The following is a 12,818-nucleotide window of genomic DNA, read 5'->3' as shown; positions in this document are numbered from 1 at the left end:
GATTTTTTTTATTTGGATTTTCAAAATTCCGCGTTTTGAGTATAGACATGTTTTATATGTAAGTGGTCGGAGAACTTGTCAGTGAGGTGTTTGATGAACTTACTTGGTTGCAGTTGGATTAAGAGATGACACTTGCCTATTTTCTGAGACACTCGTCTGACACATTACATCGAGTAGGAGGTAGTATGAAACAGTCCACATGAAATGAAGAAAAGCGAATTGAAATCAAAAAGCATTTTAAAACTAGTTTTTATGGCTTAGTCAAATGAGTATATAATTAATTTTCCTCTAATCTAAACTGCATATTTCGAAAACGAATTTTCAGGTCACAAAAACTATTTGATATATACTGATCTCCAAATATATATTATTCTGATCTCCAAAATTTTCGTAGCGTATTTTGAGGATATTGATAAGACTTTCAGTGCGATTTATCCAATTTATGCGGGTTTTTATGAACACTCAAATCTTATCCAGTTTGTGGGTTTCTAGGTTGTGCGTTTTTTGAATTTTTAAACTATCGGGACTTTTTTATTTTATCCTCCGCATAAAAAGTGTTTGAGTTTACTTAAGTATTATAACTCTTCATGCCCCGTAAGATAAATTTGATATTTAATGGTTGAACTGACAAGTGATTTGAATGCGTTTTAGATAATCCTTGAAATATCTAAAAACTTTAATGCTAAAATATTGTTAATTTCCTCCTTAAAATTTAATCAAATTTGAAAAAAAAATGTGTAACAGAAAAAACATGAAATATTCAAGAATCCGTCCCATTAAAGAAACATCAACAATTTCTCGAATTTTCTCATACATCTGTTATATTCGCAGTTGATAGATATAACTTCTGTGAAAGATTTTGCATTTCTAGCAATTTATTAGGTGCGAGATAATTGTACTGGTTTGTTTAGTCTTTCCCACATCAAAAATGCCAAAAAGAGACAAAATAATGAAACCTCAAAACTCATATGTTGCTTTGAATTTACGAGGAATCCTGGATAAGATTTGTCGTATTCGCCGTAAAATAATGTACGTAAAATATCCGCTCAATGTTACCATGTCGCATCAACAATATTTTTAAAAACCGTGTAAAACACATTAACGTACAGGAGAAGCGCCAAACCACACTATTTGGAATCTAAAAATAGCCCCTCTTTCCTAATCTGAAAAGATATTATAAAGCTATTCAGTCTATCGTCATATATGCAGCTGTATTAGTGAGTAAAACTGAATAAAAACAAAGCGTATGACACCAGGAAAACAAACAGCACGTAGGCTTGGGCAAAGTTCAATGTGTGCGTTCTGGAAACGTCTTCTGCATCTATAATCGTTTTGCCCTTGACGGATGCGTGGAATATTATGCTAACATTAAACATTAGTCGTAAACAACGTCGTTGGTTCATGCAGGAAACTTCCCCATCAAACTCAGAATACCCAGGTTCAAAGCGGCAATATCGACAAATAATAATCTGCGTGTCAAATATTCACAATAACAATCAGCCAGCAGGTATGTAATCATTTGGCAATGCTATAAAAGCTTTTGCTGCATGAAGCTTTTTGTTCCAAAGCAAAAAGCGCCCTAATGTATGCTTTATTTTTCGCGTATTCTATTTTTAGACGTGCACGCTAAAATCGTTGATATTATACAATAAGTAATACAAGCTATATTGGGGTCATTTAAGCTATCTCAAGTTGTTATGATCGTGTTATTTTGCTATCAACGTTTGTTATAAATTTGATATCAGTAGAGAATTTTTTGTTAGAATTTTTGTTATTTTAACACCTAACGGATTCTACTTTATAACAAAATTTGATAGGAAATTTTTCGTAACAAAATATCAGCATGAGTTATAATTGTGTTATTTCCTTCTGGTCGGGATACTTATACAAAAATGATGGTATTTCTTCTCGAAACAAAAAAAAATCATAAATTTTAATAAATAATTTTATTTATTAAATTTATTCCAAAATTTTATAAGGTGTTCAATTTTTGCGTAAAAAAATAAATTCAATGCAACAGTAGCTTAGTTTAAGCTAGACCGGCTAGAGGTGCTACTACCCTAACGATACATTCTCGACGCAAACTCTCAAGGCAATATTCTCTGTCCATTGTCTCCTTTACTTCAAAACACATTGCATTCACAAAACCATGATCATATAAACTCTTTCTCCGTAGACATGCATTTAGAGGAAAACCACTTCAGCTCAGTTGCAAACTGCCGAGTAAATAAAACGATGATAATTTTATGTAATCGGTAGTCGCCGTACGATTGGCGGAGTAGATACAGACCCTCGGTGTCTCGGTGCGTCAATTAGGCATGCTGCTGTGAATAATATTATTCGATCCAGATCGATGAAACAAAGTTTGTTCAATGGCACACGTCAATGAATAGTTCACAACAGCGAGAAGTGGTGCACCACTTCAAGTCTGGTTTGCCTGCCAGATTGTCCATCAACCTGGCAACGAAACACGTGGAAGGAATTAACTGCAAGCTATCTATTTATAAACAGCTGTTATTACGATGCATGATAATCGGTGGGATTTGTTGTGGAAGGTAGTCAATTGAATGGGTGGCACAGTAAAGTGCTTATCGTCATGCAAGTTGACAACTGAAATTGAAAGTGATTTCTTCGGTGTAATATTTACCTTAGAGCTATTCTTTTGAGTGTTTCAAGTGATTGTAGTTAAACATAGAATTTGTATTATTTATTTTAGCTTAACGGCAAATTACCATTGGTGAAAATGGGGGAAGCAACTATTTAAACGAGTGAAATCAATTAGTATCAAATTTGTGCAGTTGAGAATCGAGATCTAAAGTGAAAGCACAAAAGAATATAAAAATGGACACCCACGCTGCTGCCGTGGCCGGCAATATGCTGGCCATGATGAACAAGACCGTGTTGAGTGCACTGGGTCAGAATACTACCAACAATGACATGGATATTTCAACAACCACTAGTGGGCAACCATCAGACAATGACCATGACGACGATCAGGCGACCATCTCGATGGACAATCTCTACCCTGCTCTGGTGCAGTGCTTCGCTATCATCATTTGTGGGTGAGTACATTTTGCATTATCTCTAGGAAGAGACCCATATTTCCGCGTTAGTTCAAGAGCACGAATAGCAATAATATAGCACTGTTTCCGAAAGAAATCCTTTGAAATGACGAATAGAATCAAAAGCTGCGATCTCTATGCACTACCACGTGACGAACGAATTAAATATTAAGTCACGTAAATAATAATAAAGTAAAGTAAAACTATGCACCACCCTTACTATATTGTCAGCCATATGAAATTTTCCAAATAGAAGCTACGAACACAAATGCTCCCTGTAAGCCCGCAACTGAGCAAATTGATCCTACTTAAATGTGGTGAATCATCAACAATTTCAAATCGTTCTTCCATGTAGGGGAAAGTAGCCTAAGACGGACACTGTGGGTAAGATGCACATTTGCGTTTCTCACAAACTGAAAAATTCTTCTAAAATGTACTGATACTATATCATTTTTTGAAGATTCCATATGCATATGATGATATTTAAGAAAAACAATTTTTTTACTCGATATCACGCTACTTTTTAGACGCCAGAAAGTAACGAGGTTCACCTGAAAACCGTTGATCTTCGGAAATATTTCTAGTGTGACATAATACACTGTTTATTTAGCACTTGACTGCAGAAAAAACAGAAATTTTAATGAGTCGTTCATAATTTAGAAACATTTTTTTAATTTAGTATCACGTTGTATATGACGGACACAGTAGGCTAGGAAAAGATGGACATATTTCTTACGCAAATACAACACCGAATACCTTTAAATTGCAACCCTTGGGCTATTTTTTATTATCGCAAAATTGTGATGTACCGACAGAAAACAAAATTTATTGATCGTCTCACTCTGCCCTTGTCCTATGTTCATCAATACCAATACCACATGCCCATCTTACCCATGTCAGGTGTCCATCTTTCCCATCTCAGGTTTGAAAAGACGACTTAATGCCTCTTTTTAACAACCTTTTTAAGTAATTTTCTGTTTGAAATTTCAATAATATACTTTACTATATTGATGAAATAAATCTCAAATCACGGTTTACGCACAATTTGCAAGGAATGCATTAATAGATGAGTCGAATTTGCTGTTCAAACTTAAGGTGTCCGTCTTAGACACAGTTCCCATACAGAGACGGGCGATTCCCCTTTACTTATGGCTGTCACAAGCGCTAAGGATTTAGCTAGAAGCTGTGTCAACCAGTAAATTATGCCGCTTAGTAGTTTTCTAGTTGGTTGTAAATTCTATAGTACAAAGAAAGTGTTTGTCGTCACCGTGTTAGATTAGCTATTGTTGTCATATAGAGAATGTGTGTTCCCACATCATGATTCCTAAAACAGCACATGCTGATAGCATCAACTGAGGCTGTACTTTGGTAGGCAGTGCTGTCAATTTTGAAATAATTGCGCTATATACTTCCACTTACTATATAGGGTGATGAGCCTATTTTCACCATACTAAGCAAGGTGTCTCACTAATTCGGTAATTTCTTGCCTTACAATCAATTGAATGCGTAAAAATTAACATCAACCGCTTTGCTTCGTTGTTAAGAACCAATATAGTAACACAAATGCGTTGAAATCAGTAGAATTCTCGTGTTTGAGCACAATGAAAACTCGAATCAAGTGCCCCTATGGTTGCGCTACCATTTGACTCAATGCGTTGAACAAAGATGGCAGACACTGCTCTAACTAACGGCTTCAAATGGGTAGGGTGATAATATAAACATGGCGCAAATAGGCTCATCACCCTAAATAAACAAACTGTAGACTTTTTGAGCAATCAGCGTTTTGATTGGATTTTGATGAGTATTTAACTGCATTTTGATGCACATTTGATTATCAAACGCAGGTGAGTTAAATGCTGAAAAGACTGCGGTGAGTGTCACGAAGCCATTCGAAAACTAATCAATCGTAATAGGACATTTACGTTCTCTAAGCTTAGCTGAATGTCTGACGATGATCGGGGCAGGGATGCTGATTCCTTAGTAGCTACTGCGGTTGTTTTTGTTAAACTATTTGCCGATTTGAGACTTTAACATTAAAATTAAATCCATTAAAAACCCTATTAGGAACAGATAACAGAAAGATTTCAAAGCTAGATCTCAGGTGGTTACTACTTGTTATAGGGTAAGGTGGGGCAAATCCGACCTAGTAACTGATTTTGGTTGTAAAATGCTCATTTTACATCGGATCAAGTCGTTTTATATACCAAATTAAAGGTTAGGTTTCTGGGCAGTTTTCTATGTATAGCATTTTATTCGAATTGCGGGAAAATTTTGAGATACAAGCATTTTATGAAAAAGTTCATTTTCGCTGTTTTCAAAAATGGTGGGGTAAACCCGACCGCCTATGTTTTTGGTTGATTTAGTACAGATATTACCCAAATTTTAAGGTTTTTCAATGATAAATCAATCAATTTTATGTTATTGAATTGTAATATGAAGAAAAAGGACTTCAATGTCAATCTTGTAATGTCAAAATCATGAGCAATAGCACGTAAAGATATTCCCATTTGAATCGAAGCAATTGCTCGACGAATACTATTTTCATCCCGTTTTTGTATCTTTCATTTGTAATTATGAGCCATCGTGCAAAAAATAATAAATAATAACAATAAAAATATTTTCCAAATTTATTAATAAATATTTTCTTAGCAAAAAAGCGGTCGGATTTACCCCACTATTTAGAAGTCATATTTGCCCCACCGCGTCATTTTTCATTAAGATGCAATAAAAAAAAATATGAAAAAGGTTGGACTAAATTCATCTATGCACTTTGTAGGACTTTAATCAAAAAATTTAAATCCACTTACATTTTTTATGCAATTACTTTAATGATCAGAAATATCCTGTAGTAAATGATGCACAAAAATCAAATCAAAAATTGTAAAAACACACTTTTTGTCCTTTGAGCATCTCAATGTAGACTAATAAAATGCTGTCATACCACCATTACGATTATTTTCGATGCTCTACACGACAACATTGATATTTGTTCGCGTAGTGCTTCAGACTTTCGGTAACAGAGGGGGGTCGGGTTTACCCAACGGTCGGATTTGCCCCACCTTACCCTAATATTCTGCTATTTTAGCTACTAACGAGACCAAATTTATAAGACCGCCTACTACGAAAATTGTATTCTGTTATAATTTTGTTATTGCTTTCTGGTCGGGTAACCTTCTAATCACCGCTACAGTATGATATTCCCAATGATCTGACGAATGTAGCTTTAGGTAGAAGCAAATTGAAAGAAAAAACGAAAAAAAAACTGTTTTAAAACTCTTTTGTGGTAGCATACATAAAAAATTTTCCCAGAAGGAGCCAAAGCTCAGAAAATTTTTGCCAGAACTCACAAAAATTATTCGATCGAAAATTCAATGCAATGACTCGCAATCCACGAACTTGATAAACTACGTGTCGACGCTGAAACACTTGAGCCAAAAAGTGTAATTAATTACGTTAATAACAATCAGTTCAATGCTGTCTGCATTGAACTGATTGTTATCATATTTGGTCATGCTATCCCGATCAGAATGAACTAACAAGATTATAACAGAACACAATTTTTGCAACATATTGTGTTATAAATTAGATCTCGTTAATAGTTAAAATAACAGAAATTTATAACAAGTAACAATGCGAGATATAGTTTTGGAATCTGATCGGGTAGGGGTGGATTGGTGAGGGGGATGAAAAACGCACAACCTTTACCCCCAGGTTATTTTGGTATGCTTGGTGGGTAAAGGCAATGGAAATGAAAGAGTTATGGGTTTGTAGTAGGTGGAATAGGGTGGTAGTCTGAGGGGAAGTGATAAGAAGGGATGGTGGTGGAAGAAGAATGGTACTGTTCGCATCACATGTAGGAAAGATCCTTTACGCCCAAATTGTCGAAATGCTTAAAATATTTTACAATAATTTTTCGAATCAGCTACGGTATAATATTACATTAAAAAAAACCTGTTTTAATTCCCTAGTTGTGCAATTGTGCCTTGACACACTTTAAACAAAAAGTATAATATTTAATTAGCTTAATCAGCATGAATTCAACGTGTATCTTCATGTGATCATATTTCAAAATGCTGGCTGAATGGGTTTGGAAGTGAAGGGGGTGGGGGATAGTAGAGTGTGAGTCGAGGATATGTCAAAAATCCTTCATATTATTGCGGTCTGTGGGACGGATGAAGGGAATACAGGTATGAGTGTGGTCCAAGGGAGGGGGAGGTTAAGGGTAAGGGGGGGGGGGGGCGAAGAGATGCACCACCCAACTTCATACTATATCTTCCATTTGAGACTTGGTTTGAGAAAATCGGTTCACTCATCACCGAAGAATCGATGTCACTTTAACTGGATAATATGCCCGAAACCGTGACTTCCTGAATTGTCGATAGAGGACAATGTATTCAAAGAATGTTCGATTGGCAATCAGTGATGTAGACCTGCGAATTGATGTAATTTAATGACCACTCCAATAAATTTTTAACCTTTGAGGTATTACGATTGTAACGGTTCATATGGGAAATTCCAGTGTGACCTCACTAACACACACGCCTATACACACACATACACACATAAACAGATATTTTCCGATCTCGACGAACTGAATCGAATGGTTTTTTCCTATTTTATTTCGACTATGTTAGTCACATTTTCTTTTTTACGTTTTAACGACATTCAATTAGCTAGAGATTACTGGGTAGGGAAAGTTATGAAACTTAGAGCCATAGTACTCAAGTGAGAGCAAGGATGTGAAGTAAACAGATAGATACGTCTACCTTTATGAGGACACATGTTATTGAACTCGGGTGATTCGTAGTTATTCTGTCTAAGCTCGACCCTCATTAACAGAAGGCAAAGATTAAGCCCGTACGATATTAGGCCTGTTCTAATGACCCTGCCACTTCTAGTTTTCCGATCTGTTTACTTCACATCCTTGCTCTCACTTGAGTACTATGGCTCTAAGTTTCATAACTTTCCCTACCCAGTAATCTCTAGCTAATTGAATGTCGTTAAAACGTAAAAAATGAATCGAATGGTATATAACACTCGGCCCTGCGGGCCTCGCTTGGGAAGTCGATTTTTAGAGTGATTGCATAGCCTTTCTTTATATGAGAATGGCAAGAAAGATAAATACTACTAATCGCATCTAAAACCCTCCAAACCCTTTGTCAAATTGTACATTCATTTTGATTTTAATACAGATTCAAAGAAAGTCCGAAAGAAGGAATCAACCCATATGTTTGAGTAAAACGGGCAGACGAAAAGATCACAATTTTGCGTGCAAGTGTTATTTGACATACATATTCAAAGAAGTGCTCATGTTTGAAAGAAGGAATCAATCCTTATGTTCCAGTGAACCGGGTATACGAATCGATAACAGGCTAGCTTGCGAGGGACCACCGCTTCTGACGGATTATCCTCAGCATATAAAGTCATGGGAGCGTTTCAACTTCGTCTCATCAGAAACCGACATCAACTAATTACCGGAAAAATTTAGCGCCGGCTTGACGCTAAATCCCAAAACCGAAACATAATTTGTGTTTCGAATCAAACGACTGGTAAAATGTGATGTTCCGTTTGAGCAGAAGTTGGGTTATGCCGATGAGACATAGCGAAGTCGAAACTTGTTTTGGCTTAGCAGGCCAATGCGAAAACACTATGCTATATTTCTCCCTAAGGGGGAAAATTTGGTAAACACCAAAATTTCGTCCAAGAACGAAAATTTTTATGAGACTACTTTCGCCCACTGTCCGAGTAAATATAATCTTAAGAAAATTAGCAAGCTTACAAACGATAAATGCTGCGTCTGCGGATCTGAAAGTGAATCATCAAAGCATCTGCTCGGCGAATGCAGTGCATTGATACAACGCAGACTAAGAGTCCTTGGTAAAGGAACATTGAAGCCTTTTGATATTTGGACTGCCAATTTCGTACGAAGTGGTGTACCTAACTGGGAAGAGTGTATCTCAGTAACGACAATCACTCATCAATAGTGATATATTATAGTAGATAGTTAGATTAAGCACAGAGAACAGACATCCATGATCGAATTTAAAAAACGTGTGTAAACGTTTGAATTAATATACGATAAACACTAGCGCCGCCAAACCAACTTATCCCAACTATCCGTCAAATACATTCCGGAACCGGTTCGAAATCCTGAATGGATTCAGTATGGAATCTTGCTCAAAGAAAACAACCGATTCCGACGCTATCGGTTCATGCAGTTGAGCTGGAATTCATACTGGAAGTCCGAACCGGTTCCGGGCTAGTTTGACTGGGTAGAGGAACAACCGCTGTCAATTCAGTCGAACTCAGCCACAAAAATCATAACGACAGTAGCGCACCTGGTTTGGATATCCAAACTACCTTCGAAACCGTTAGAGATTTTTACACAAGTTGAATGCTGAAGATGGACGTCTGTTCTCTGTGGATTAAGGAAGGGGCATACCACAATAGATCTACATACTGGTCGCAGCGGTTCGTCTCCTACAAAAAAATGTTTGAAATTGGTTATCGCATAGGTTTCATTGTCAGTCAAAACACATCTAAATTTATGAGATCTTCCCTTTAAATGTTCATGCGAGCAAATTTAAAATTTGGAAAAAAATTACAAATTTTCATATATTACATGTAAAAATCGCAAAATAATGGTTACTTTCAAATTGTTGTCCCAAAATCGCATAGTATTTTTCGACAAATGTCTATATAGCATACCTTTGGGAAGGTCAATTCTTCATTCCAGGACATTAAAGAAAATTGAAAATCGACCGCTTAGAAAATTCTTTAGTGCCGACAGTCCTGAAAAACAGTTTTTTTGCTATTATTCAAGATTTTGAGGGTATATTAAATTGATCAAATGAGGTTTTGTGTTATGTTTGACCAGACCCTTTAAACGATCACCTGAAAAGTGATTTCAATTTTTTTATCGTGTAATTTTTTGATAGAAGTTGAATACAACCCATGTGTTATTTAAACTGACTGGCCAAATAGGGTTTTTCTACAGTAAAGTACAGATTGCGAAAAGATTCTATCCACGTGAACTATCGTCGCCTTCAACATATTTCATTCCCTACGTTATCCGGGTCATCGTTCGAATAATGACCATAATATTTATATCACTGGATGCATATTGTTTATTATAGGCAAGCTAAAATACAATGTATTTAAATGAGCTAAGGATGTGTACATTGAGTTCAGTTCATTGCAGTAATTTCGAAAGTTGCAGTTTCGGAAACAGCAGTCTTTGTCTAAGGCATAAAGAGGTATAATCTTCCATCACGTCCACGTTGCATGATAACACAGGCGTGTTTTATGGGTTCGATCACGTTTTTGTTCCGTGCCGGTTAATTTGACGTACACATGCGTCGCTAAAGTCAGTCGCGATCAATACTGGTTGGAGAATCTGATGAACAGGAGTTTTCAGTTTACACTGGCTCCTCTGTTTCTGTTGTTTTCTATCTCTTTTGGATTCACACCCACGACTGTGTACTATAGCTTAAGGAGAGGGTAAAGCTAATTCGGTGAAAAGACACATTTAAAAAAAATTGTTGTGGCCATGCATTAAATTCCCATATAATAATGTCACAATCGAACAATCTTCTTTCAAAACTTCAATGCAAAATACTGTACATTGAATGAGTGACGCTGAACCTCCGGAGGCGCGGTTGTACATCATAACTCACAATCTACTGGACCAATAGTTTTGAAATTTTTCACAATTCTTCTCAACATTTCCCAAATAATTATGGGAACTTGTACTTGTTTAAATCGGCTAACACGTTATTATAAAAATAGTATGTACCTAATAATAATAATTTTGTAAAACTCTCCCGTAGTTACCTGAATTTTTTTTCGAATATGATATTTTTTCATTGAAAATACCTTCGCTAACCCCCTAATAAGTGATCAAGTTTAATTTTCTTTTTTGCTACCGATGACGTACCGGAAAGTCGTTCAATTCATTCGGGATGACTGTATCAATAACGCATAAATCATTCAGCAATAAAATCACGATCGGTTGGCAACAGATCCGATCAATGCGATTTATTACCCATAGCATTTTGCATCACTATCCCCACCTGTGAAAGGCCACTTTGCAAGGCGCTTATGCTTATGCGGCATCGTAAACTAAGCGGAATTCCCCGCCGCGAAGTAGGTAAATATGTAGTCTGATCCCGTTCTGCATGGTCGTTGGGTCAATGTGCAACCTTCACCGCACATGAGGGATCTGTTTGTGGGGATTTTTTCTCCATGTAATCAATGCAAATCCTCATTGGTGTTGAATCTGTTTTGAGCTTATTAGGTAGGGTCCCATACCGTTTCGTTGCTATTTACCTCCGACTTGATCAATTACACATCAGTTGTAATTGATTTTCGATAATATGTGATGTGAATGTTCCAAGTCCAAATCTCATTGAATCTCACAGTGCAGAATACGAGTATAGAATAGTGAAAAAAGTTGAACGGTTGTGAACAAGACACGAAACATTAAAAAATTAGGCAATGTTATGAGCGAGTAATATTATATATAATTCTTTTATTTTACCTGGTTTCACGGAGCCACGGATCTTTTATTTACAAGATGTAAAAAAATAAAATTTAAAGAAACGATTACTAATGAGAATCTGTCAAATCCTGTTGCCGCGATTTGCCATTACGCGCTGAGACCTTTTTCCCCCCACTCTAAAAAATATTTATAATATAGTAGACATAAACAACAATGCACCGTAATTTTTTGCTTGATCATAGAACAACATGTAACATGTAACATGTTGAAACCTATAAAATTACGAGCTGCAACTCTATATGCTTGTGATAGGTAGCACTCAGGAGAAGTTTATGTACACCACTTTTCGAGTAAGCATCTGTGTGTCTTTATAGACTCAGTCAGAAAAGAGGCGTACTAATTAAGTGGTTGTCGATTGTCTGTTCGAGTTCCGGTAACATTCTGGTGTTGGTTATAACATTCCGTTATATTTTATGCATGCTTTTCGTTAAATCTAATTCAATGGAGATTTACAAAGTTTTTTTTCAAACTGTGCTAGCCAACTGCAGCATGTGTCTCGTCGTAGACGTCCATGTCATCAGCGTGTTTGCGATCAACTGTTTTTCATATCTTCTCGCCCTACTTACTCACGAATATGAACCCTCTGTTCTTGATGGTAGCTTCCTGGCTGATGAATTTGAGGTACTTGATGCAGCATTGGCAGTTATTGTTTATACAGCAGCCACAAGATTGGAGACTGGTTTTAGCTAGGTCACCCACAACCACGTGTTTTAAGTTGTTATGCAAAAAACTTGGGTCAAGTTTAAGAACCATATCAGTGATTTTCAACCTGGGGTGACATTGCGCATCTCGAAACGAATGGTTTATTGTATGCAAGCTTGTATAAAAAAAATCGATTCGAAATGGTTCCATTATGTCACCCCTGGTGTCCGCGGACCCCTTGGGGGGGGGCGTGAAAAGGTTTATGGGGCTCCGAGAAGATGGCTACCTTTTCCGCTTGGATATTTAAATGTAAACATTTTGTACAACAAACACAAATTAATATATTGATAAAAAACAAAATCGATCTTCAGTCTGCTTCCTCATCTCGTACAGATCAGAAGCCAAAAAGCGACCTGCTTGCGAACAGCACACAAACAAAAAATACTACCCGCGCCGCGCCGCTCTAACGTGTACGTGTAGCATATAGACACAGGAAAGTTCCGTTGCAGCTAACTGCGAGTGAAATGAGTGAACAACAAAATAAATTTCGCCCA

General features: G+C 36.6%; 1 protein-coding gene across 1 annotated transcript in view; it reads left to right on the top strand.

Annotated features, from left to right (window-relative positions):
• LOC131694304 (integral membrane protein GPR155) overlaps window positions 1-12,818 on the top strand; it is a 35,248-nt gene that overhangs the window by 4,483 nt on the left and 17,947 nt on the right. The window contains exon 2 of the mRNA XM_058982928.1: window positions 2,717-3,062. Within this exon, the coding sequence (XP_058838911.1) occupies window positions 2,842-3,062 (221 nt within the window). The 5' untranslated portion in view covers window positions 2,717-2,841. The remainder of the gene's footprint in view (window positions 1-2,716; window positions 3,063-12,818) is intronic.

The sequence above is a fragment of the Topomyia yanbarensis genome, chromosome 3 (assembly GCF_030247195.1).
Source record: "Topomyia yanbarensis strain Yona2022 chromosome 3, ASM3024719v1, whole genome shotgun sequence".
In the NCBI taxonomy this organism is placed as follows: Eukaryota; Metazoa; Arthropoda; class Insecta; order Diptera; family Culicidae; genus Topomyia; species Topomyia yanbarensis.
The sequence above is the reverse complement of the archived record's forward strand: the minus strand, read 5'-3'. Positions and strand labels throughout refer to the sequence as shown.